The sequence below is a fragment of the Geotrypetes seraphini genome, chromosome 5 (genome assembly GCF_902459505.1).
Source record: "Geotrypetes seraphini chromosome 5, aGeoSer1.1, whole genome shotgun sequence".
Classification (NCBI taxonomy): Eukaryota; Metazoa; Chordata; class Amphibia; order Gymnophiona; family Dermophiidae; genus Geotrypetes; species Geotrypetes seraphini.
Genome location: NC_047088.1, coordinates 253,449,579 through 253,476,761, shown reverse-complemented (window position 1 = coordinate 253,476,761; position 27,183 = coordinate 253,449,579). Strand labels below are relative to the sequence as shown.

Genomic DNA, 27,183 nt, shown 5'->3' with positions numbered 1-27,183 from the left:
CGAATTCTGGTCTGAAGACGACTTCCATTCGAGTGCATCTTAGCGCCATTGCTGCATTCCATCAACATCTCGAGGGTCGTTCCCTCTCTCTACATCCTCTGGTTTCTCGTTTCATGAGGGGTCTTGTGAATGTTCATCCTCCTCTCAAGCCTCCTCCTGTAGTATGGGATCTTAATGTGGTCTTGGCTCAACTGATGAAACCACCTTTTGAGCCGATCGATAAAGCTCTCCTTAAGTTTCTTACTTGGAAAGTAGTCTTTTTGATTGCGCTCACGTCCGCTCGTCGGATTAGCGAGCTACAGGCTTTGGTTGCGGATCCTCCTTTCACTGTGTTTCATCATGACAAGGTGGTTCTTCGCACCCATCCCAAATTTTTGCCTAAGGTTGTGTCTGATTTCCACCTCAATCAGTCCATTGTTCTTCCGGTATTTTTTCCGAAGCCCCATTCTCATCCTGGTGAAACGGCGCTTCACACGCTTGACTGTAAGAGGGCGTTGGCTTTTTATCTCCAACGTACTAAGTCTCATCGGAAGGTTCCTCAATTGTTTTTGTCCTTTGATCCTAATCGGGTAGGACATCCGGTTTCCAAGCGTACCTTATCCAACTGGTTAGCTGCTTGTATCTCTTTTTGCTACGCTCAGGCTGGTCTCCCGCTCTCGGGTCGAGTTACGGGGCACAAGGTCCGGGCGATGGCAGCTTCGGTTGCTTTCCTCCGTTCTACTCCTATGGAGGACATATGTAAAGCTGCCACCTGGTCTTCGGTTCATACGTTCACCTCCCATTACTGTCTGGACTCCTTGTCCAGGAGTGACGGCCGGTTTGGCCAGTCGGTGTTACGTAACCTGTTTTCCTAAATTGCCATCCTCCCACCTACCCTCTTTCTGGTTGGCTTGGAGGTCACCCATGTGTGAGAATATCATGCCTGCTTGTCCTGGGATAAAGCACAGTTACTTACCGTAACAGGTGTTATCCAGGGACAGCAGGCATATATTCTCACAACCCGCCCACCTCCCCGGGGATGGCTTTTCTTTGCTGGATATGGAACTGAGGACCACGAGGTGGGGATGCGCCCTCTAGTGGCGAGAAGGCTAGCACATGCGTGGTGCAGTGTGCAAACTTGAAACTTCTAGCAAGTTTGCTTAAAAAGCTGTCCGCGCTGGGGCTCCGTAGATGACGTCACCCATGTGTGAGAATATATGCCTGCTGTCCCTGGATAACACCTGTTACGGTAAGTAACTGTGCTTTCTTGCTAGACCTCAAACACCCAAGGCACTACTTTTAATTCTATTCGTGCCCTTAATGGGGTGGTGTTTTCATCATTGGTCTTAGCAAATAGCATGTGCAATAAATATTTTTGTTAATTTTCAACAGGCTCTGCATAAATTATAAAGTGAATACAGTACTGTAAAAGTGCTCTATAGTGCTGCAGAGGAAAGGCACTTATCTCTGCACTTTAAAGGAGTACTGTAGTATGACTATGGAATGGAATCTAATATAATAAAACGCTAAGCGTGCATGTGCACTCCAACTTGTGTGTTCCGTGATCCGTATGTCCGTGGCAGGCAGGAGTGCGCGTTTACGGTTCTATGAGCTTGGGAGGAAAAACGGCACCACATTCACAGACCCCAAGGATGTTTTCACCAAAGTAATTTTTAAGTTCAGCAGTAAGTTATGGCCGAAGTTATTTTTAAGTTCAAAGCCGCCGCCGTGGCTCCTCTCACGAGCCGCACCTGCGTCGAAGAAGGCTTCCAACACAGGCGGGGATCAGGAGAGGAACCGCGGCCGCAGCTTTAAACTTAAAAATACCTCCGGCACAGAACTAAACGGTTGGCAACAGAACGTCGGGCATTTCTTGCGATCCCAGGCCGCTCCTCACATACACTAACTCGCAAAACAGCTTCCCACGCACCCGAGCACCCTCTAAGTGCGGGCCTCCCTGCTCTTCAGCTCTTCCAGGCAGCGGCAGACCTATCCACAACCAGGGAGCACTGTAAGGCCCTCTGCTGCTTTTCTGTCTGCCCTCCTCTTCTAAACAGCCAGATGCTGGACAGGGGGAGCAGGTAAGTGGTGCTGCAGTACAGGAGGAGCAGAAAAGAAGTGCTGCTGGACAGGGGGGAGGTGACAGGAAGGGAGGCCTACTGCTGGACAGGGGGAGCAGGAAAGAGGTGCTGTTAGACGAGGGGAGGAAGGTAACAGGAAGGGAGGCCTACTGCTGGACAGGAAAGGGGGAGGTAAAAGACACACATCTATTCTAGCACCCGTTAATGTAACGGGCTAAAGACTAGTAAGAAATATTTTGATCAGAAAATTAGTAATACTACTAGTTCTTCTAGGGAACTGTTCAAATTTAGGGTTGTGATAAAATTGACAAATCTGCCATCACACTATGATGTTGACATGTTTACAAGATGACATTTTATAACATATTTCATAAGCAAGATACAGAATGTCTCTGCGGACTTTTGTAATGATCCACTTGTAGTAAGTGATTACAGAAGTGCTGGATGTTAGGTGGCCAAATTTTGAAAAGGTTACAGAAATGAAAGTAAAATTGGTCATCCAGAGTCTGTCTACTTGTTCACTTGATCAATGTCAGTGTACTTTCTAGTATATTAGAGAAGATAATTACAAAATCTTTGACTGAGGGTTATGTTCCTGTAGGTCTGAAGAAAGCAACATAGACCACTATTGAAGGCTAAGCAGAGTGGAAAAGAATCGGATCGTTATTGGCCGGTTTCATCTTTGAATTTTTTTGGTGAAAGTGTTAGAAAAAGTTGTATTTTTTCAGTTACAGGAGCTTCTGGATGAGTACGACCATTTTAGATAACTTTCAGCTTGAATTTCATCCTTGGCATTCTACAGAACTATTGTTGCTATCTATGCTGGACTTTTTGAAATGTGTCCTTGCACAAGGGAATTTTTTTGTGTGTGTGATTTTTTTTATTTTTTTTTTTCTTGAAATCTCTTCTGCTTTTGATACAGTCAGCTATGAGATTCTGCTAATAAGATACTGAGGGCATAGTGTTCTATCAGAGAGTACATTCCGGGTGGAAATTGCTGAAAATCATTCAGATTGGGCCACTTTGGGTAAAGGTGTTCCACAAGGGTCAGCATTGTTAGCTGTATTAAATATATATTTGTTACCTCTTTGTCAGGAATTGAGAAAGCTTGATATGAAATTTTCAAATATATGCTGATGATATACAGTTCCTGGTACCTGATACACTTATACATCTTGAAAATTGTTTTCAAGCTGTTAAAATATGGCTACATCAAAATCTGGCATTGTCATCTTGAAGCAGGGACATTAGATCATCTTTTATTCTATTGTCCATTCATATTAACATTTTGGAAATCAATTTGGCCCCAAATCAATAGGATGTTAGAAAATCCTGTAGCCTTGACATACGATACAATTCTATTTGGTACTGCAATGAGATCTCAAAGTCAAATTTCATCAAATAACAACAAACTTTTATTTATAATGACTGGAATAGCAGTACAACAAATTACACACAATTGGAAAAATTGTGACAGATTGAACTATAATTTTGGGTGGAACTCAGTTTGCCATATATATAAAATGGAACATACATTTGCAACACAAAAAGGATATATGGATAAATTCAAAAAGATTTGGGGACCATTAACAAAATATTGTAATAATTGAATTTCATTTTCCCATAATAAGAAAATAGTTAAAGAAGAAAGGGAGGGAGGGGATATGGGAGGGGGATTTATACTCTTTATTATAAATTATAAATAAAATATTATTAATAGATGATATTCTTACATGAAAACAATGTAATAAAGGGAGGGGAAAAAGGTTAATAATTTAAAAAATAATTGATAAAATCATTACAATATATATGTTGTATAATTTTATAAGAAAAATAATTAGTTATATGATATATAAAATCATAAGAAATATAAGATAAGAAATGTTATGTATAAAATACATTATAGAAATATCAAGTGTATTAAGATAATTGTATGAAAATTTATGACACTTGTTGTTAAATGAAAAAAATCAATAAAAAACTTAAACAAAATCCGTTAAAGTTAAATGTTGGTAAAGGTCGTAAAGAACAGTTGGAAAGCTTCCATCTAATATAATGCTTGATGGGAAGGAAGTTCCTGTGTTGCAACAATGTAGATACTTGGGTGTCTTATTAGAATCCACGCTATCATTCAACCTCGCATCGTCTTTTTTAAGCTTCGGTTGCTATGGAGACTGAGATTATCTTACGATGGAAATTTTCGAACAGTGATTACCGTGTTATTAACTCCGGTACTTGATTACTGCAATTCATTGTATCTTGATTTACCCAAATATGTGATACATTCTCTACAAATTGTACGGCACAATTTATAGTTTGAACCTCCAAATATGAGCATATTACACCAATCCTATGTAGTTTGCATTGGCTACCTGTCGCTCGACGTGTCGAGTTTAAGATTTTGAGTATGATCTTTAAGGTTTTGAGTAACAAATGCTTTGTTTTAAGTTCACTGTTCTCCAATTAACAACCAAAGAGAGCATTGCGGTCTGAAAATCAGTTGAATCTTGAAATTCTGTCATTGAGCTTGGTGATAAAAGAATTCATTACCGATTGAGATTAAGAAGTCTTCCACTGTGATGCAATTAGGAGAAGTGTACAAAACATTGCTATTTGAGAGTGAATATAAATAAGTTCTTTTACTTATTGTAGGTAGATTTCTGGTTTGCTGTGTTTTTACAAAATGTTTGACTATAGTATTGGATTATACATTTTTTAGGAGTTTTTATGTTCATTTGTTTTGTCATAACCTGACTGTTTTAGTGGGACCCGCTCAGAACTGTGGATGTAGCAGGATATAAATTTTTAAATAAATAAACTTATAAAATTGCCATTGCAATACTTACCTTCAAAGCCCTCTGCCTAAGTGTCCCAGGTTACCTGTCTTTTTTTCACAATTCCCTACTCCCCTGCATAACTTCTCTGGTCATTAAGGCCCAAATTCTACCTCTAACCCTTTGTTGTAGTTCCTTCCTATTTCATCTACTGTAAACCGTGCCGAGCTCTACGAACGTGGAGATGATGCGGTATACAAACCTAAGGATTAGATTAGTACACCTTAAGTTGTTTTAATTGGTGATAAATAGTGTGGTAGTTGACTGCGTTGTTTAAAACCAATTAAAATATAATTTAAAATGTAGGTGCTTGTAAGTGCCTGCAAACGATGGCATTCATTTCTCGTCGAAAGTAGGTGCTGAAAATGTAGGCTTGTAAAATCCTGGCCTATATTTCCGGTGCCTACTTTTGACATGGACGTGATTCTCTAAATAGCGTCGTTGCACAAGTGATGCGTGATCAATTTCGCTTTTCTAAGCGACCGCTGCTAGCATCATTGTTTAGAAAATCCAGCTCTAAATGACTACCAACTAATTCTTCCTCCTAGGATTGCCCAACTTGAATCCACAAGAAATAGTGCATTTTACTTCCTTGCTCTGCAGTCTGGAACAAGTGAGCCAGAGTACTGGTCTATTGGTCTGACCCATCATGGCACCACATATCATTTTTAATAACAGTCTCTCCTAGGGGCTTCTCAGCTGCCCGTATCAGTAAATATCATATGCCTTGTGTATTTGGTGCCACAATTTCTAGAGTTTGGTTGGAGTTGACTCCGTGTCCCTTTGAAATTCTAAGTAATACTGGGTTTTTTACTAGTTGGCATATATGAATTTGTCCTACTTTTCCTTAAATTAAAATTGGAAACATTGTTCTGTGAATGCAAAGAATATAACCAAGATGATTATCACTGCTTATTGCCTCTTTGGGGCTCGCAGAGTCGCCCAGATATACATATGAGATAATCTCTGCAAAAGAGTTTATAATCTAGTCCAGTGTTCTCCCCAGAAATTTTTTCCAGCCGGGTGGCATGAAAAAGTAGCCGGGTGGGGCGGGGCAGGGAAATTTGGTAGTGGGGAAAATTAAATGTATACTATTTTTATTAGTTAATTATTATTATTTTCCAATGCTCGATATGACTTACTTTTTTAAGGTTTGACACTTGTGCCAGAATATTTTTACTAAATTTAAGAAGTAACCAATTCTAGAAGTGAATAATTAGATATTCACCCTCTTTCAAATAGTATAGAGGTTTAAAAAAGGGAAATGCAACTAATGAAGTCATTAGGTTCAATCTAACCATTTATTTCTGCATGAATTTAAACAACTAAAAAAAAAGATAAATATAGCTCATCCAGTCATACAAGAAATGGCTGTACAACACCTCTAATAATATTAGGATCACTGAGGATATGAAATAGAGGCTAACCCCACTTCCAGATCTCTTCCACATAATTTATGGAGAGGTATTACTGAGCCTTGAAGGGCACCTGTGTGATTGATCTTTATCTGCTTCTTTTTTATTTTGCTATAGTGCAAAGTAAGAGCTAGGGCAAAACAGTATAGGTAAAGATGCAGGTAATAATTAGCAATGTATTAAAAATATTTTATTTTTATTTACTTATGTCATTTGAAAGCTGCTTGATGATAATACAACTTTAATTTAATTCTTTATAATGTGTGTGTCTGTGTGTTGGGGGGGGGGGGGACAACACCTACGTCAACAGTAAAGTTAGAATAGGGTCATTAAATCCAGTGGTGTACCTAGTATATATGACAGCCAGTGCTAATCATTTTTTTAACAACCCCCTCCTCTATATAAAAAAAAGATATTTTTAGTAATAATCCATGAGTCACACAATAAGGGTGCATCTTAAATACTGCAGTGAGCACTAGAACACCAACACACGCATTGTAAAACTAAACAAACCAGATCTTACACAGTCAATTGATCCTGTAGTCGATGCTAACAGAAAGCCATGTCCTTTTCATATACACAGAACACAGATACACCCTCGCCCAATATGGAATAATCACAAACTAAAAATAGAAATATGTAGACAAAAGTTAAACTGAACCAAGAAACCAGACTTTGCAACACCACAGAAACAGTGACACGTCCCCTAATACTGTGCAAAATATAAAGACAGTAGATGTAAATTTGAAAAAACGTCTACATATCAATCACTACTTTACAAATTAACAAATAAAAATAAAACAAATAGTGAGAAATATGAAAATCCCATTTTATTGGACTAATCCATTTTTTCAATTAGCTTTCAGAGGCCAAATCTTTCTTCAAGACAGTACAGTATACAGCTGTTTTGGTATCCTGTCCTGACCTGAGGAAAGGGGTTTATTCCCCCCCAAAATTGCCTTATTTCCATTTCCTATTGGTAAATTTAAATCAATACAGTTACAATACTACTTGATTCTATGTAAAGCAACAAAAATATTTTTTTCTACCTTTTGTCGTTTCTGCTTTAGTCATCTTCTCTTCACTCTCTTCTTTCTATTCAGCATTTGTCCTCGCTCCCTTCCATGCAACATCTGTCCTCTCTCTTTGCCCCTTCTACCCAGCCTCTATCCTCTCTCTACCCCTTCCATCTACTGTCCACCCTGTCTCTGCCCCTTGCATCCACTGTCCACCCTTTCTGCCTTTTCCATCCAGTGTCTGCCCTCTCTCTGTTCCATATGGTATCTTCCCTCTTTCTATGTCCCTTCAATAAACTCTATATCCTGTGCCCTTTCTCTCCTTTGTACATGATTTATTTCAGCTTCAACCCCTCTCCATTTTTTGTCTCCACCCCTCCCCTAAGCTCTGGCATCTCTCTCTTCTTTCCTTCCTTCCCTCCTTCCCACTCCACCCCATGGTCTGACATCTCTATCTCCTTCCCTTCTCTCCCCCCTCTCCAGTATCTGCCTCCTGTCTTTCCCCTTTGGTCCAGGCCTCTCTCTTTCTCTCCATCTTTCTTCTGTGAGGAGATCATGTTGATCTTGAACACTGAATAATTCTTCCACATTCTCCATATCACTGTACTGTAGTCTGGTCCAGCAGACTGCTTTGGCACTATTACATGGGTAATAGTAAATTCATTATGCATCAGCTTTCCACACAGAATGCCACAAGTCTCTATTTCTTGTGCTGTGTTTACATCTGCCAGCAGCAGAAACTTGTGACAGATCCCTTGGCAATACTACACTTTGGAGCCCTTTGACCATCTGGTTCTGTATGGCTGCAGGCTTTAAAGCTCTGTTTAATGGAGGAGACTGTCCAGCATACATAGTTGCATCACTCTTAAGGATCTGATCAGAGATTACATTAGACAAGGTGATATTTTTAGGCATAGAAAAACAGGACTATTTCTCCTCAATCTGCTCAGATGCCTTCAAATGCCCTTTAATGTTCGTCTGATCTCTGGCTAAATCTTGCCTCCTGAGCTGATCTTCAAAGGAGAGCGGAGTGAGAGCCATACCGGCAGTGAGATCCGTTTTGGGCCGCATGTTGTGTAGGGCTGGACTAAGGCAAGTTGTAAGCTTCCTTCCATTACTGACCTATCTTCCATAAGTCAGCAACGGAGGGAAGCTTCCAACTCGCTGCTCTTGCTTGCTTCAGGCCTTCCTCATTGCCGGGTCCTGCCTTCACGGAAACAGAAAGTAGGCAGGACCCGGCAGCGAGGAAAGCCCGAAGCAAGCAAGAGCAAGTTGTAAGCTGACCTGTCTCCTATAGCGAACCCATGCTCCGGGGCGTGTGCATGCCGACTTCCCTTCTCTTCCCCCCTGGGGACGTGACTTCCGGTTTCGGAGAGAAGGGGCATGCACATGTTAGAGCCCCGGAGCATGGGTTCAAGTCAGTGGCTGGCGTTAAAAACAACAAAAAAATAAAAATGTCAGGCTCCTGCGATTCAGGCTGTGCCGAGTCAGCCCGGTAAATCTCCAAGCCGGTGAGAAGGGTTTTTTAAAAAATGTTGAGCAGAAGGCAGCAGCAGCAGCAGCAGGATTGCGATCGAGATTACAGCCGGGCGCTCATCTAAATTAGCTGGGCGGAGCGCCCGGCTGAAAGGCCTTGGGGAGAACACTGTAGTCAGGACCCAAGGAAAAAACAAAGGTTTGGCTGAAGTGGTCCAGAAGACCTGAAGTCAATTCTAAATTTGGAGCTTTGCTTCTGTAGTCCATTTTCTGGAATGAAATTTAATAGATACTGTTTGGAGGGTCTTCAAAGTCTTGACTGATCTAAGAAAGATCAAAACCTCTTTTCCCTTCTTCTAGTTTGTGGAGGACTATGAACCAACCAAAGCCGACAGTTATAGAAAGAAAGTAGTCTTGGATGGTGAAGAAGTGCAGATAGACATTCTTGATACAGCAGGGCAGGAGGACTATGCGGCCATTCGTGACAACTACTTCCGCAGCGGAGAAGGCTTCCTTCTGGTCTTCTCAATCACCGAGCATGAATCATTCACAGCAACAGCAGAATTCAGGTAGGTGATATGTTGGCAGCGTATTTTCCTTGGATAAAAGTACTTAAGTAAAGTTTTTGGGGTTTTTTCCAACACACCACCAAGTTCCACATGGGATTGTGTTCACCAAGGCTCAGCTTTATGCAATAAGGCAGGCCATGGAACAGAGAAATGGAAGCATAAAATGCATTTCAAGATTGCATGCTGAGATGTTTTCCCACAGTTGTGATGTTAGCTAAATTAAGATGCTTAGGGCATTCACTTATATAGTGAAGGGATCAGCAACCTTTTTTGGCTAATACCAAACAAATGGCAGTAACACTGTTAATCCTGTTGTCTTGCCATGTGGCATCCCCTCTGTTTTCAGTGTAGCGGCTGCCAGTGTTACTGCAACTTTTCATTTACAGTGTGATGAAAAATGCCGGCATTATGAGCATTTTCAAGCCTGTGAGCCAGATCTGCCCGTCTCGGGCATTGCAAGATTAGAGCTGGTCTGCAAGTTTTGCAGATTGCTGATGGTGATGGCACTTTTTAGGGATTGTTGGGTTGGATTAGAGGGACACAATACACATGTTGGAGATGACTGATCTCTTATTCATTGGCATTGGTGTCTGACTTGCATGAATGCAGATTCAGATTTGATGCAAAAAAGTTACATTGCCTGTATGAAAACTCTAGGCACTGTATGTTTTCATTGAAAATCTGTAGAAGTGTAGCTAACTCAGGACATCAAATAACTAAGGGCTCCTTTTACAAAGCCGTGCTAGCGGTTTAACAATCATAATAGCGTGCGCTAAACCGCCGGCCGCGCTAGCCGCTACCGCCTCTTGAGCAGGCGGTAGTTTTTCAGCCAGCACGGGGGTTAGCGCGTGATGAAAAGTCACGCGTGTTAAACCCGCTAGCAAGGCTTTGTAAAAGGAGCCCTAAGAGTATTCTGAGTTTAAAGTCGTACTCTTCATTAGAGACTGCAGTGTTTAACCTCGAGTGATTCTTCATCCCCCGAGTCCCCTGTAACTTTTCAGGGTTCCAGACCAGGGGGTTGTTTTTCCCCCGCTACTTTGTCGAGGTTTGCCCCCCCCTAAGAAGCCCCGGGCTTCTCCGCCCCTTCGGGGCAGGTCTCCACCCACGAAACCTTCTAGACACACACTTGTCCTCGAGTTGGACTCGGGGTTGTGTTCCCCACAGGGCTTTGGAGTCGGAGTCGGAGGAAATTTCGGGTACCTGGAGTCGGAGTCGGAGTCAGAAGTACAAAAAACTGAGGAGTCGGATGCGGAACATTTATCTACCGACTCCATTTTTGAACTTGGCATACCAATCAAGAACGATTCTTTCAGCTATAGCACCCACTATATACACAGCACAAATGTTGCGAGCAGCTTCTGTGGCCTTAGAACCTTGATTAAAAGCAAAAAGAAGGAGGTGTCGAAAATGCTCATTTCTCTAAACTTGACATTCCATTTTAACGATCTGAAAATTAACCAGTGCTGTGGAGTCGGAGTCGAGGAGTCGGAGTCGGAGGAAATTTCGGGTACTGGAGTCGGAGTCTGAAGTAGAGAATGACACGGTGACGGTTTACCCGCGGCCACCGCATTTAAGCCGCGGGTCACCGCCGAAAACGGGGAAGAAAACTAGCAGTCGCTGCGGTGACGGGGACAAGGCCATTCACCGACCGCGGAAACGGTGAACAGGTTTGTCCCCGCGGGCCAATGTACCCCCTTCTAGGAACCGCTATTTACCTGTGTTTCACCATGCTCCTCATTTGTCAGATCAACCCTTCCTGCCAATCGCAGCAGAAGGGTACCCAACCCCTCCTGCCGGTCCTCCCAATGGCCTCCCCTAAGATCGCCGGCAGGAGGGTACCCAACCCCTCCTGCTGGACCCCCCCCCCCCAACGAACCCTCCCACCCCGGAACCCCCTTAGTCTTACTTTCCAAGTTGGACCGGACAGCTCCTCGCTCGTCTGGCCAGCAGGCCTGCCTCCGTCCAAATGAGGCGGGCCCGCCCCTCCCCTCCCCTGCCTAACCCACAGGATCCTAGGGCCTGATTGGCCCAAGCACCTAAGGCCCCTCCTATAGCGGGAGTGGCTTTAGGTGCCTAGACCAATCAGGCCCTAGGATCCTGTGGGTTGGGCAGGGTAGGGGCGGGCCCGCCTCATTTGGACGGAGGCAAGCCTGCTGGCCATACGTGTGAGGAGCCGTCCGGTCCAACTTGGAAAGTAAGACTAAGGGGGTTCCGGGGTGGGAGGGTTCGTTGGGGGGGGGGTCCAGCAGGAGGGGTTGGGTACCCTCCTGCCGGCGATCTTAGGGGAGGCCATTGGGAGGACCGGCAGGAGGGGTTGGGTACCCTTCTGCTGCGATTGTCGGGAGGGCCGTTGGGGGGGTCTACAGGAGGGGTTGGGTGCCCTCCTGCCGTGATCGCTGGGGGGAGGGGAGACTTGCAGCACTGCTTATACAGCGACTCTGGCTGTGAGGAACTACAGTAAGGCCAGTGTTGAACAGACTTCTATGGTCTTTGTTCCATGTGTGGTAAGACAGATTAGGATGTGTTAGATAGGGCTTCAACAGCAATTTCAGTAGTTGGAACATTAGAACAAAGTCAGGCAGATTTCTACAGTGTGTGTCTCATGTATGGCAAGACAGATTAGAATATGCTTCAATGGCAACTCCAGTAGTTGAGACTTAAAGAGAACACCAAGCAGATTTCTACGCTCTGTGTCCCTTCATGGGTTCTAATTTTGGCCATTGGGGTTCCTTGGAATAATTGTACCTAAAGGGAGGCCCTACATTCTTTGGGCTAAAGTACTTTCGGAAACCCTTTTGGCCCAAATGAGGTGTATGGGATGGGAGCTTGGGGGTTTGAAGGAGCTCAGTAAGATCTCTAGTAAAGAGGTGGGACTTTGTAAGCATTTAAAGTACATGTCGTGTTTGTTTTTGCATTGCTAGCCCCAGGGGTGGTGGAAGATTAGTGATTGAAAAACTGTATGAAAAATAACAATTTTAAATTTAGTGATCAAAATGTGTCAGTTTTGAGAATTTATATTAATTAATTTTTTCTCTGCGTGTTTTGTTTTTGTATAGTTATTAACTAATATTTAACTAAGTTTTAAAGTTTTAAAGTTTTAAAGAATGTTTCCTTTATACGTAAATAAAGAAAAGTGAATGGGATTGCAGTGGCGGTGATGGGGCGGTGAATGGGGTGGCAGTGGCGGTGATGGGGCGGTGAAGAGGATGGTGAGACGGGGACGGGGCGGTGACGGGGATGGTGAGACGGGGACGGGGCGGTGACGGGGATGGTGAGACGGGGACGTGGCGGTGACGGGGACCAATTTTTTCACCGTGTCATTCTCTAGTCTGAAGTACCAAAAACTGAGGAGTCGGAGTCGGAACATTTATCTACCGACTCCACAGCCCTGGTTCCCCATCAAGGCAGCTACCAGCCTCTAAGGGGCCCTCTTCGAAACCGGTGGAGGACTTCTCCTTTACCCAGTCTTCCCCGAGGCGTCGCCAGTTACTTCCTCGGACCCTGGGGTCTTACCCGGCCTACCTAGCACGGGATCGTTCCTCGACGCCCCCCAGACACTTTAGTAGGGCCTCTTCAGTCTCCCATTCACAGGACTCTGAGGCCCCGGCTTACTATTTGAGGGAAATTTCTCCCTCTTTCTTGGCTGCCCCCAGATCTTGCTCGGGGTCTCCTCAGGAGGATGAGTCTTCTTCTCGACACTCCTCCTTTACTCGTTTCATCTCTTGAGTCCCGTTATACCCAGGAATATCTGGAGGAGATGGGTGTTGATCATCTGCCCCGTGAGGTGTTAGCTTGCCCTGGCACCAGGTTCTCCGGCAGACCTTTCTCCGGAACCTGGAGACCCCGCTATGCAGTCACAGCCATTCCCTCCAAGTTGGAGTCCCGTTACCGAACGATTCCGGTTTAGGGGTTTGAGAGTTCTCAGCTTTCTCATCAGTCCTTGGTGGTTGAGTCTTCCTTGAAGAAGTCCAACCCCTCTAAGGTTTATGCTGCCGTCCCGCCGGGCCGAGAGGGCCGTATGATGAACAAGTTTGGTCGCTGTCTGTACCAGAACTCAATGATGGCGAATCGTGTCCTCAACTATAACTTTCTCTTCACGTCCTACCTACGGTTCTGTGTGGACACCCTCCGCTCGTTCCAGGAGGACGTTCCGGAATCTCGGTGTCGGGAGTTTCGCCTCATCGAGGAGACCCTCTCCCAGCTCCGCCTCTATATGTTCCAGGCGGCCTACGACGTCTTCAAGTTGTCCTTGAGGGTCACGGCCTTTGCGGTCGCCATGCGTTGCCTTGCTTGGCTCCGTCTTATGAATATGGATCCGAATCTACAGGATCGTTTTGCCAATCTCCCGTGTGTGGGTCATGAGCTCTTCGATGAATCTATCGAAGTGGCCACTAAGCGCCTATCGGACCACGAATGGTCCTTTGCCTCTCTGGTAAAACTTAAACCGAAGGCCCCCCGGCTTGGCAATACAAAATTCCTCTCCGGAGGTATCCGCCGAAATCTACTCCTGCATTCTCCCGGCCTCCCCCGAAGCAGCCTCAACCACAGCAGCAACGTCAAGCTAAGGTCCAGCCGCCGGCTCCGGCAAAGACTGGGCCGTCTTTTTGACAATTCCGGTCCGAGCCTTTGGGCTCACTTCCTCATGGAGCCTTCTCCCCTCCCCATCGGGAGTCATCTCCATCATTTCTATGCCCAGTGGGAAAGTCTTACCACTGACAGTTGCTTTCCATTATCTGGGAAGGGTACTCTCTTCACTTCAGGCATGTACCCCCAGACCTACCTCCAAGAGAGTTTCTTTCTGCTCGGTCTCAGCTACCTGGCTTTTTGCAGGAAGCTCAGGCCCTTCTTCACCTTCGGGCGGTCAAGGAGGTTCCCCCGGACCAATGGAACACCGGATTTTATTCACGGTACTTTCTGGTACCCAAGAAGACAGGGGATTTGCGTCCAATCCTGGACCTCTGCACTCTGAACAAGTTTCTGGTCAGGGAACGGTTCAGAATGCTCACCCTTCCTACTTTGTACCCCCTCTTGGACGAAGGGGACTGGCTGTGCTCACTGGACCTCAAGGAGGTGTACACGCACATTCCGATACACCTGGCCTCTCGCCGGTATCTTGAGATTCTGGGTGGGGGATCTCCATCTCCAGTATCGTGTTCTTCCCTTCGGCCTGGCGGCCTCTCCAAAGGTCTTCACGAAATGTCTAGTGGTGGTGGCTGCAGCCCTGCGTCTCCGGCCTGCAGGTGTTTCCCTATCTCGATGACTGGTTGATCAAAGCGTCCTCTCGCCACGAAGTTCTGTGAGCGACCATCTTGCTCCTTCAGAGCCTCGGCTTCGAGGTGAACTTCCCCAAGTCTCGGCTCTGTCTGTCCCAGTCCCTGGAATTCATCGGAGCGGTCCTGGACACGACTCGTCTCAGCTCCTTCTTGCCTCGGCCTCGACAGGAGGACCTTGTTCGCTTATGCCGGAGGGTAGCCCATCTGTCTTCGGCTCGGCTCATGATGGTCCTCCTAGGCCACATGGCCTCCACGGTTCACGTGACTCCTTTTGCCAGACTTCACCTCCTTATTCCTCAATGGACTCTAGCGTTCCAATGGAACCAGGATCGGGACCCTGTCTCTCGACTCATTGTTGTGACTCCTTTGTTGAGGCAGTCTCTCCGTTGGTGGATGCTCTCTTCCAATTTTTCCAGAGGTTTTCTGTTTCATGTTCCTCCCCCGCAGAAGGTCCTGACTACGGATTCGTCTGCCCACGCTTGGGGGGGCTCATCTGGACGGTCTTCAAACTCAGGGTCTTTGGTCCAGTGCCAATCGACTGTCACATCAATCTTCTGGAGCTTCGAGCGATCTTCCTCGCCCTGAAGGCTTTTTGTCACCTGCTTCGCAACCGAGTGGTGCTGGTCTGCATAGACAACCATGTCGCCATGTATTATATCAACAAACAGGGGGGAACGGGGGTCCCGGTCCCTGTGCCAGGAGGCAATGCAGCTCTGGGATTGGGCCATTCGCCGCAACATATTCCTTTGAGCGGTCTACATTCAGGGCCAACACAATTGTCTGGCGGACAAAGTTGAGTCGTCTTCAGCCTCACAAATGGTCCATCCATTCCTTGACCCTGCGTCAGGTATTTGCTCGTTGGGGGACTCTGGACGTTGATCTGTTTGCGTCCCCCCCCCTAATCACAAGTTGCCCCGCTTCTGCTCCAGGCTCTACACCCCACTCAGACTCGAGGCGGATGCTTTCCTGCTGGATTGGACGAACCTGTTTCTGTATGTGTTCTCGGCAGGCTCAAGTCCACGAGTGCCACCATGATCCAGATAGCTCTTTGGTGGCCCCGACAGCCGTGGTTCTCCCTTCTGTTGCAACTCAGTTCCAGGGAGCCTCTTCTGTCTGTTTTTCCTTCTCTGCTTATGCGAAGTTGAGGTTCTCTGCTTCATCCCAACTTTCAGTCTCTGCACTTGACAGCTTGGTTCCTCGAGACTTAATGTCCTCGTTCCAGTTCTCGCAGCCTGTGCTGGACGTCCTGGAGGCGTCTCGGAAGGAATCCACTCGCCAATGTTACCATCAGAAGTGGACCCGTTTCTCTTCCTGGTGTGCTACTCAACTGCAGGAGCTGTTGTCTGCCTTCTTATCTGCTGTCCTTGACTATCTGTTACACTTGTCTGGCGCTGGACTCAAGTCCTCCTCGATTCGAGTCCACCTTAGTGCCATTGCTGCTTTTCATCAGCCGATTGATGGGAAGCCTATCTCTGTTCATCCTGTGGTTTCCCGCTTCATGAAAGGCCTTTTCCACGTTCATCTGCCCCTTAAACCTCCTCCTGTGGTTTGGGATCTTAACGTGATCCTTGCTCGCTTAATGAAACCCCCGTTCGAGTGGCTAGCGCAGGCTCACTTGTTTCTTACTTGGAAGGTTGTGTTTCTTATTTCTGTCACTTCTGCCCGTCGGGTCAGTGAACTTCAAGCCTTGGTAGCGGACCCTCCTTTCACTATCTTCATGATGATAAGGTGGTGCTCTGTACCCATCCTAAGTTTTTGTTTAAGGTTGTTTCTGAGTGTCACATCAACCAATCCATTTTCTCCCTGTGTTTTTTCTGAAGCCCCATTCTCATCCTGGAGAGGTAACATAGTAACATAGTAGATGACGGCAGATAAAGACCCTAATGGTCCATCCAGTCTGCCCAACCTGATTCTATTTAAATTTTTTTTTTTTTTAATTCTTATTTTTTTAATTTTTCTTCTTAGCTATTTCTGGACAAGAATCCAAAGCTTTACCCGGTACTGTGCTTGGGTTCCAATTGCCAAAATCTCTGTTAAGACTTACTCTAGCCCATCTACACCCTCCCAGCCATTGAAGCCCTCCCCTGCCCATCCTCCACCAAACGGCCATACACAGACACAGACCATGCAAGTCTGCCCAGTAACTGGCCTGGTTCAATATTTAATATTATTTTCTGATTCTAAATCTTCTGTGTTCATCCCACGCTTTTTTGAACTCAGTCACAGTTTTACTCTCCACCACCTCTCTCGGGAGCGCATTCCAGGCATCCACTACTCTCTCCGTAAAGTAGAATTTCCTAACATTGCCCCTGAATCTACCACCCCTCAACCTCAAATTATGTCCTCTGGTTTTACCATTTTCCTTTCTCTGGAAAATATTTTGTTCTACGTTAATACCCTTCAAGTATTTGAACGTCTGAATCATATCTCCCCTGTCTCTCCTTTCCTCTAGGGTATACATATTCAGGGCTTCCAGTCTCTCCTCATACGTCTTCTGGCGCAAGCCTCCTATCATTTTCATCGCCCTCCTCTGGACCGCCTCAAGTCTTCTTACGTCTTTCGCCAGATACGGTCTCCAAAACTGAACACAATACTCCAAGTGGGGCCTCACCAATGACCTGTACAGGGGCATCAACACCTTCTTCCTTCTACTGACTACGCCTCTCTTTATACAGCCCAGCATCCTTCTGGCAGCAGCCACTGCCTTGTCACACTGTTTTTTCACCTTTAGATCTTCGGACACTATCACCCCAAGGTCCCTCTCCCCGTCCGTGCATATCAGCTTCTCTCCTCCCAGCATATACGGTTCCTTCCTATTATTAATCCCCAAATGCATTACTCTGCATTTCTTTGCATTCTCGTTGATTGTAAGCATGCGCTGGCCTTCTACTTGAAGCGCACCACTCCTCATCGTACTGCTCCCCAGCTGTTCATCTTTCGATCCTAATCGCTTGGGTCGTTCTGTTTCTAAGCGGACCATTTCTAACTGGTTGGCTGCTTGTATCTCTTTTTGTTACACTCAGGCTGGTCTCTCCCTCCTGGGTTGAGTCACTGACCACAAGGTCAGAGCGATGGCGGCGTCTGTTGCTTTCCTCCGCTCGACTTCACTTGAGGAAATCTGTAAGGCTACCACTTGGTCCTCGGTTCATATGTTTACCTCGCACTACTGTCTGGATACTTTCTCCAGGCGTGATGACCATTTTGGCCAGTCCGTTTTGCAAAATCTGTTCTTCTAAATTGCCAGCTCTCCCTCCATCCCATTCTGGTTAGCTTGGAGGTCTCCCACATGTAGAGAATATGCTGCCTGTTTGTCCTGGGATAACGCACAGTTACTTACCGTAACAGGTGTTATCCAGGGATAGCAGGCAGATATTCTCGCAACCCACCCAGCTCCCCGTGGTTGGCTTCTTTGCTAGCTATCTGAACTGAGGACACGCTGAGGAGATGCATGCCCTAGACCGGGCGGGAGGGGCACGCGTGGGCCAATCGCAAGCTTGAAGGTCTTCAAGCAAGTCTGCTTGCAAAAACATCCACTAGGGGGCTCAGTCGGTGATATCACCCACATGTAGTGAATATCTGCCTGCTGTCCCTGGATAACACCTGTTACGATAAGTAACTGTGCTTTCCATTTTATACATATGACATAATGAATTCCACCCAAAATTATAATTTCGTCTACTCCAGTTCTTCCAGTTATAAGTAATTTGTTGAATGGCAACCCCAGTCATTATGAGTTATAGCTTGTTATTATTTGATGATATCTGACTCTTTGCTCTCATTGACATACCAAATAATACAGTATCATATGACAGTGCTACTGGATTTTCTAATAAACAATTAATTTGGTCCCAAATTGATTTCCAAAAAGTCATAATAAATGGACAATAGAATAATAAATGATCTTACCCAACAACCCTTCAGCAATATCATTTATAAAAATGGTTGTCGGGTAAGATTTGCCTCTTTGCGGATGATCCCAAAATCTGCAGTAGATAGACATCCAGGATGGTGTGAATAACATGAAGAAAGTCCTGGCGAAGCTTGAAGATTGGTCTGAAATTTGGCAGCTAAAATTTAATGTTAAGAAATGCAAGGACATGCATTTGAGCTGCAAAACCCGAGGGAACAGTACAGTTTAAGGGTTGAAGAACTTAAGTGCACGTCAGAAAAGCGGGACTTGGGTGTGATTGTATGTGATGATCTTAAGGTGGCCAAACAGGTTGAAAAGGTGATGGCGAAAGCTAGAAGGATGCTAGGGTGCATAGGAAGAGGTATGGCCAGTAGAAAAAAGGAGGTATTGATACCCCTGTTTAAGACTGGTGAGACCTCATTTAGAATATTGTGTACAATTCTGGAGGCTGCACCTTCAAAACGATATAAAAAAGGGTGGAGTTGGTCCAAAGGAAGGCTACTGAAATGGTGCATGGTCTTCATTTTATTCGTATGGGGACAGACGTAAAGATCTCAATCTTTATACTTTGGAGGAAAGGCAGGAGAGGGGAGATATGATAGATGTTTAAATACCTATGTGATGTAAATGCGAATGAGTCAAATCTCTTTCATTTGAAAGGAAGCTCTGGAATGAGAGGGCATAGGATGATGTTAAGAGATGATAGGCTCAGGAGTAATCTAAGGAAATACTTTTTTACAGAAAGGATGGTAGATGCGTGGAACAGTCTCCCAGAAGAAGTGGTGGAGACAGAGACTGTGTCTGAACTCATGAGGGCATGGGATAGGATCTCTTAGAGAGGGAAGAGATAATGGTTACTGTGGATGGGGAGACTGGGTGGGCCATTTGGCCTTTATCTGCCTCAACTCTGATGTTATTTGCTCATTGCTCCTTTTCTCTGCTTTATCTTCATTCTCTCACTTTGTGTCCCTATACTTCATTCACATACTTCCAGACATCTTGTTTTCTCGATTTCTTTCCTTTCAAGTGCCACATATAGAATTCTCACTAAGGGTATGCACTTTGGCCTTGTTTATATATTTGATTTATTTTTAGCATGTACTCATTGACGTAACATTCTAAAATTCCCCCCCCCCCCCATTTTTTCATTTTAAAAAAATTCATTTTGAAACAAAACAAGCTTGCTTGTTCATTTTGTTTCAGAGTGAGTTCATACTTAGCTCTCTCTTCACTTGAGCTGTTTTTTCCTATACTGAGAAACTTTTGACCCCTCTTTCCTGGTGATCACTCTTCTCTTTATCATTGTTTCCAAGTTCAGCTCTCCCAAACTATTTTTAAAAATCTCATCAAAACTTCCTGGATCAGTGGATTGTGTTTTTTGGCTTAGCAGAAGCTTTTTTTTTTTTTTTCCCTTTTGGTTTCCAGGTCATTCAGAAATGGTGCTGTAAGCCTAGCACAGACCCAGTGTCTCCATTTATAGACTTATACAATTTCTAGACCACATAACCATATAGCTCAATGCGATTCACAAAAGAGTAGTATAAGATACATCGAAATGAACAATGAGACAAAACTAGTTACCTATAAACTTGTTGAAAAGATGAGTTTTTAATTGTTTTCTGAAGTGAAGATAGGAATGGGACGTAGAGAACAAGTACCTGAAATCTCTATCATGCATAGCAGCTTGGAAGGAGAACACTCATGATATTTCTTGTATTTGCAACCATTAGCTGGTGAAAAGACAAAGAAAGCATGGGTTTTTCTGGGGTTCCACTCCCAGCTTTCATTACATCCTGGATCAGGTGCTCCACACTCTTGTATTCTAGAATCTGGTACACATGCTTCTCAGTCTGATCACTAAAGTGTTGCTTCTGTGCAATGTCTGGGGATAGGAATAGGATCATTCATTGCCTCGGCAGAAATCATGGCCCTAGAAGCAAAAACTGAGCTTGGTATGCTCAGTATGCTCAGTTCGCTTATTGGTACTTTGAGGGGGGTAACACTGATTTTTTTGAAATGCTTGGTTTTCTACTAGGTAGGTAGGAAGAATAGTGAGCTGAGAACCTGGGGAGGTGGTTAGGATTTGATTCTCACTACTGCCCATTGTGATCCTGGGCAGGTCGCGTAACCCTTCATTGCCATCATAGGTGCACGGATTTTGATTGTGAGCCCACTAGGGACAGAGAAAGTACCTTCATTTGATGCATGTAAAACTGCTTTAGTTGCAGTGGTATATCACATCCACTAAATGGATCTTACTCAGTGAATGACAATCACAGAGGGACGTTGGGAAGAAATAGGCAAAGTAATTTGCAGATGCAAAATGTGAAAGCATTTGGAGAGCCAATAAAGAGATGTGAGAAGAGAAGAAATGGAGATATACAGATCCAGGAGTAAAAGTTAGACAACTCAATTTTGAATGTAGCAGAAAGGAAGCTCCATGGCAGGAGGAGTTTATGCAGCTGAAGGTAGTTTATGCAGAGTGCATAATGCTAGAGACCTTTCAAACACTCTTTGTCCCATCTTGCAAACGTAAGAATGGGAGATGCTTTACTGGGCAAAACCAAGGATCTCTCTTCTTCAGTACCCTTTTTCCAGTAGTGGCCTCTCTAGGTCACTGGTATCTGATAGACTCCCAAAAAGTAGCAAGATTGCATGGCACTTAACACCCAAGCTAAGCTGTGGCTTTCCAGGTCTACTTTAGTAACGGTTTATGGACAAATATGTGCAAACCTTCTTTTTTTAACCCGGCTTCATCAACTGCTTTTACCACTTGCATTGGCATTTAAAACAAATAGGAGGAAATATATTTTTACTGTATAACTTCTTTGTACCTTTTTGAAAGTTGACCCAATCCAATCCATTTAGGATTTTATGGACTTCTCTCATTACTCCTCTTTAGTCTTTCTTCATATGAGAGTCCTTCCATCCCCTTAATCATTTTGGTCGTCCTCCTCTGTATCTTTTCCGGTTTCACTATATCTCTTTGTTGAGATGTGACCAGAATTGCACACAGTCCTCAAGAAGGAGTCTTACCATACAGTAATAGAGGCATAAGAACATAAGAATTGCCATACTGGGACAGACTGAAGGTCCATCAAGCCCAACAGTGGCCAACCCAGATCCCAAGTACCTGGCAAAAACCCAAAGAGTAGCAACATTCCAGAATTCGGATTGTGATGTCATAATGCCTCATTCCACCAATGCCTAAGAGCCAACCTCAGCAGTGATGTCACAATAGCTTGATTGCCCTATAGTTGGCTCACATATGAATATAAGAATTACCATACTGGGACAGATCGAAGATCCATCAAACCCAGTATCTTGTTTCCAAAAGTGGCCAATCCAAGTCCCAAGTATCTAGCTAGATCCCAAGGTCTCTATTTCTTTTTTAACAGTTTCTATAAGGGAATTATCATAATTTTAAAAAGATTTGGGGGCCATTGATTACATATTCTAATGATCAGACACCTTAAACACCTTGTTATTATATAAGATATAGGTGGGGTAGGATTTGGAAATATGATATTTGCTAATTGATTTATTGTTAAGGGGGAGAAGGGTTTCTTTTATACTTTAAGGATTATAAGTAAGATTGTCAAGTGATTTGTTAAAAAAATGTTATGATAATTTTACACTTGATGTAAGATATGAAAATAAATAAAGATTTAATATAAAAAAACAAAAAAACACCCAATTTCTAACACTTGATGTGGGGGTGGGGGAGGGGTTGGCTGCTGCCTCACACTTGAGCAGAAAATTCAGCATATTGCCCACAACACATAGTTCTCTTTCTTGGGTAGTGACACTCGATGTGGAATCTAGCATCATGTAGCTGTAATTTTGGGTTATTCTTCCCAATGTGCATCATTTTGCACTTGTTCTTAAATTTTCATCTGCCATTTCAATGCCCAGTCTTCAGCCTCCCAAAGACATCCTGTAATTTCTCACAGTCCTCCATGCAATTTAAAAATTTTGAATCCTTTTGTGTTCTCTGCAGATTTGTTTTCATTTCCATACCACTTATAAATTGTTAAAACAAGCCTCGTCTTTGCCATGTGCTCAGTATCAAAATGCCTAGTTACAGTAAAGAGAACAGAATGTTAGCTGATACATGGAAAACATTGCGTTATGTAAGTAATTTAACAACTATTCCAATTCACAAATCTACAAATCAATCTATATGGCTGAACTCCAAGATTCAAATTGGCGGAGAAAGGCTCGCCTAGAAGCATTGGATGATAGCAGGAATACGTTTATTAGATGATATCTCTAATGGTAAAATGCTTGAATTTTCACAGTTGCAACATAAATATGGCCTTAATAAATCAGAAAGTTTTAGATAGTTGTAGCTGAAGCATGCCATTCAGGCGGGATTCCCTGACTGGAAAAACCTTAGTAATCAATATAGTTTGGAGTTCTTATGTTTTCAGGCAGACTTCTTAGGTCACCAGGCCGCCCAGTGGTATAAATTGTTGACTGGATTTGTTAAAAAGAAACCAAACTACTGGTCTGAGAGATATTTGGAGCATTTGAGATTAAGCATCAAATTACTGCATCTCAATGGCCATGAATTTGGTCTTGGAGGATGAGATGTACAGTGTCGGCATCTATGAGACAAACTTGTTTTTTTCTGTTATATAGAGCATTATGGACCCCTGTTCAGTTACAAAAATTGGATAGCTGTAAGTCTAATAGATGTTGGCACTGTCATCTCTCAAGCAGGGACTTTAGATCATTTATTATTCTATTGTCCATTTATTATGAATTTTTGGAAATCAATTTGGGACCAAATTAATTGTTTATTAGATAACCCAGTGGCATTTTCATATGATACTGTGTTATTTGGTATGGAAATGAGAGCAAAAAGTCAGATTTATACAAATAATAACAAATTATTGCTTATAATGACTGGTGTTGCCATTCAACAAATTATGTATAATTGGAAAATTGGAGTAGATTAAATTATAATTTCTGGTGGAACTCCTTATGTCATATTTATAAAATTGAATGATTTATTGCAATACAGCGGGGATATTTTAGGAAATTTCAAGATGTGTGGGAGCCATTAACAAAATATTGTACTGATCAGATGATATTTTTTTTATTTTTTTTCCCTTAAATTTACAAGTTCAATAGTGAGGGGGGTGGGTAATTTTATTGTTACATATTGTATAAGGTATTGATTATATGATAGGAAGGGGGTTGGGGAGATAAAAGCATTTCATTGTACCATTGATGATTATTAAGTAATATATTTAATATTAATTTGTTTGGACATTTTATCACACTTATTGTAAGTTTGAAAAAGAATAAAGAATTTAAAACAAAACAAAAACAAGCCTCGACAAGCTACAGGCACCAGATCGCCAAGGCACCTAAAAATTTGCCCTCTGCAGCCTGGGATTCTCTTGCCTTGAATTTGGTCATGTTGCTTCAGCAAACAGCATATTTATAGCTTTCTATAAGCTTGAGCCACATGGTGCATGATTTCAGGTCTTGGTGAGACTTGAAACTATTTATTTATATTTCTTTTAGCATTTATATACCACTTATAGCCTAAGTGGTTTACATTCAGGTACTCAAAGCATTTTTCCATATCTGTCCTGATGGGCTCACACTCTGTCTAATGTACCTGGGGCAATGGGGGATTAAGGAGCAGCATAGGATTTGAACTCACAATCTTAGGGTGCCGAGGCTGTAGCTCTAACCACTATGTCATACATTACCCTATGAAACAAATGGTGCAGCCCAAGCATACAGGGAGCTGAATCGTAGTGGGGAAGCAGGAAATATGCTAGTTCTTTTGCAGCTGAAGCCAGCCAAGTGGGTGGAATAGTCTGGGTGAAAGTCAGAAAGTGGGAGGAAGGAGTTGTATGAGAAAGAGACACTGGGTGAAGTATACCAGGACAGCGAGGTGGGAACCCATGAGAAACAGAGGCTTCACATCAAGTTGATAATGTCGGCATCATGGTAAAACCTGAATTTACTAGCATAATTGAAGTTTATACGATCTGCCCATGAACCCCATTTTCCATCATTTTCTGATGTTGAATAGTCTTTGAACAAGATTGGACATTTTCATCTTTTGATTTAGAGCTGACTTCACCTCCTGCTTTTCTGCCATTCTTTAGGGAACAGATCCTGCGCGTGAAAGCTGAAGAGGATAAGATCCCTCTGCTAGTTGTGGGGAATAAATCCGACTTGGAAGAGAGGCGACAAGTGCCTGTGGAAGAAGCCCGAAGCAAAGCTGAAGAGTGGGGAGTGCAGTACGTTGAGACTTCGGCCAAAACTAGAGCAAACGTAGACAAGGTATAGGACGTACTCATCTAATCTTTGATTTTTTTTTTTATACCGATTCATCCCAACAGGAGGGCTTGACTTGGTTAATAAAATTATACAGGAGATTAGAGCAGAAACTATATCTTTTGGGCCAGAATTTTATCTTTGAGTGATTATTAGAAAAAGAAGGATCATTAGTAAATTTCTGAAATAAATGTCATAAGAACATAAGAATTGCCGCTGGTGGTCCATCACCAGTGGTCCATCGTGCCCAGCAGTCCGCTCACGCAGCAGCCCTTAGGTCAAAGACCAGTGCCCTAACTGAGTTTAGCCTTACCTGTGTACATTCTGGTTCAGTAGGAACATTGTCTTGAATCCCTGAAGGGTATTTTCCCCTATAAAAGCCTCCGGAAGAGCGTTCCAGTTTTCTACCACTCTCTGGGTGAAGAAGAACTTCCTTATGTTTGTATGGAATCGATCCCCTTTTAACTTTAGAGAGTGCCCTCTTGATCTTTCTACCTTGGAGAGGGTGAACAACCTGTCTTTATCTACTAAGTCTATTCCCTTCATTATCTTGAATGTTTCGATCATGTCCCCTCTCAGTCTCCTCTTTTCAAGGGAGAAGAGGCCCAGTTTCTCTAATCTCTCACTGTATGGCAACTCCTCCAGCCCCTTAATCATCTTAGTCGCTCTTCTCTGGACCCTTTCGGGTAGTACCGTGTCCTTCTTCATATACGGCGACCAGTGCTGGACGCAGTATTCCAGATGAGTGCGAACCATGGCCTGGTACAATGGCATCTGTTCGTGATCCCTTTTTAATCATTCCCAGCATTCTGTTCACCCTTTTCACCGCCGCCGCACATTGTCTTTAGTACTTTATTCAAAGTGGGTAGATGAGAGAGAACTCCAATTATAGAAGGAAGGTCATTCCAAACTTTTACGAATAAAAAAGAAAATGAACGACAAAAATTGGCCAGAGTTTTTATTCCTTTTTGGTTATTAGCATTGTCATAAGTCTGATCATTAGCAAAATTAATTCAGTGGTTACAAATACTGGAAAGTATGCAGGTGAGGCTGGGCTAATTTAGAGCGCTGGTCTTTGAGCTGAGGGCTGCTGCGTGAACGGACTGCTGGGCACGATGGACCACAGATCTGACCCAGCAGCGGCAATTTTTATGTTCTTATGTTAACAGTGGAAAGCCAAGTTTATATATTTCTAAGAGCTCCTAGAATTAGAGATTTCTTATGAATTAAATGAAACTGGAACCAAAGGAGAAAAAATACCATATAGGATTTTGAAAAGTACAGTTGCACATTTAAATTGAATCCTCCAGTAAGCAGGAAGCCAGTGAAGGGATATCAGTAAAGGTGTGGCATGATCATATTTATGTTTACCGTATATCAGCTTAGCTGCTGTATTCTGGATAAGTTGTAGCCTCCAGCATAAAGCGAATTGCCATAGTCCAACTAAGATAAAATAATGACCTGAACCAAAACTGCAAAATGTTGCTGAAAAAAAAGATGACGTACTCTCCTAAGCATCTTTAAACTAAAAAAGCATTTTTTTAGTAACATGATTAATTTGGTTGGATAATGAGGGTGAAGAATCCAGAATAAAACCCATAATTCTAGATAGGGAGGGTGGATGAACCTCTACCCGTTCTTACTCTTTTATTGTTTAGAAGGGTCGCTCTCAGTTGGTGCAATTACTAGTAGCCTCTGAAATTGCTGACCTTGGAGTACTACAGAAATTAGAGGCAGATGTTACACATGCAGGGGCCCTTGTTAGAAATGGGCTCTAAAGCCTGTCTTTAAGCTCTGCCTGTTTCATCTTGTGGGATGCTGGGGGGGGGGGTTCACTGTTGGCATGGGAGACCAGGGCAATCATCCTGGTTTTCATTCTGTAACACTGGCTATCCAACAAGAACTTTGAAAGTAAGTCTATTCCTCATCATTCTGCTAGAGCAGCCCAGACTGCTGAATTATGCTCCACAGGAAGCAGGTGGAGGCAGAGAACACTGATTTCCAGTGACAACATTATCAGTGTTGGGAATGGTGCAACCCTGAAACTTGCCAATATTGTCTGCATCCAGCAGAAAGTTGCAGCTTGTACTGCTGCAGTAGGATTTTTGGTCAACATAACCTCTCTCCAAGGTCATGTTCCAGTGCCCAATCTGAGTTATCGGAGATTAGTCTAAGGCCCTTTTCCCTGAGTCTGAAGGAGTTCCCGGGTCTAGTCCTCCAAACTGCAAGTCCCAGTCCTAGTGGGATAAGTACCCTGCAGGGAGGGGGTGGTGACTAACACCCTCTAAGGCAGGGTTGTCCAACCCCTGTCCTTGAGGGCCACA

At 43.7% G+C, this 27,183-nt stretch overlaps 1 protein-coding gene across 2 annotated transcripts in view; it reads left to right on the top strand.

Moving 5' to 3' along the window:
* The window catches only part of RALB (RAS like proto-oncogene B), a 53,807-nt gene that overhangs the window by 18,427 nt on the left and 8,197 nt on the right, over window positions 1-27,183 (top strand). For both annotated transcript variants that reach the window (XM_033945798.1, XM_033945799.1), the window contains exons 3-4: window positions 9,162-9,370; window positions 24,688-24,865. In XM_033945798.1, the coding sequence (XP_033801689.1) occupies window positions 9,162-9,370; window positions 24,688-24,865 (387 nt within the window). The remainder of the gene's footprint in view (window positions 1-9,161; window positions 9,371-24,687; window positions 24,866-27,183) is intronic.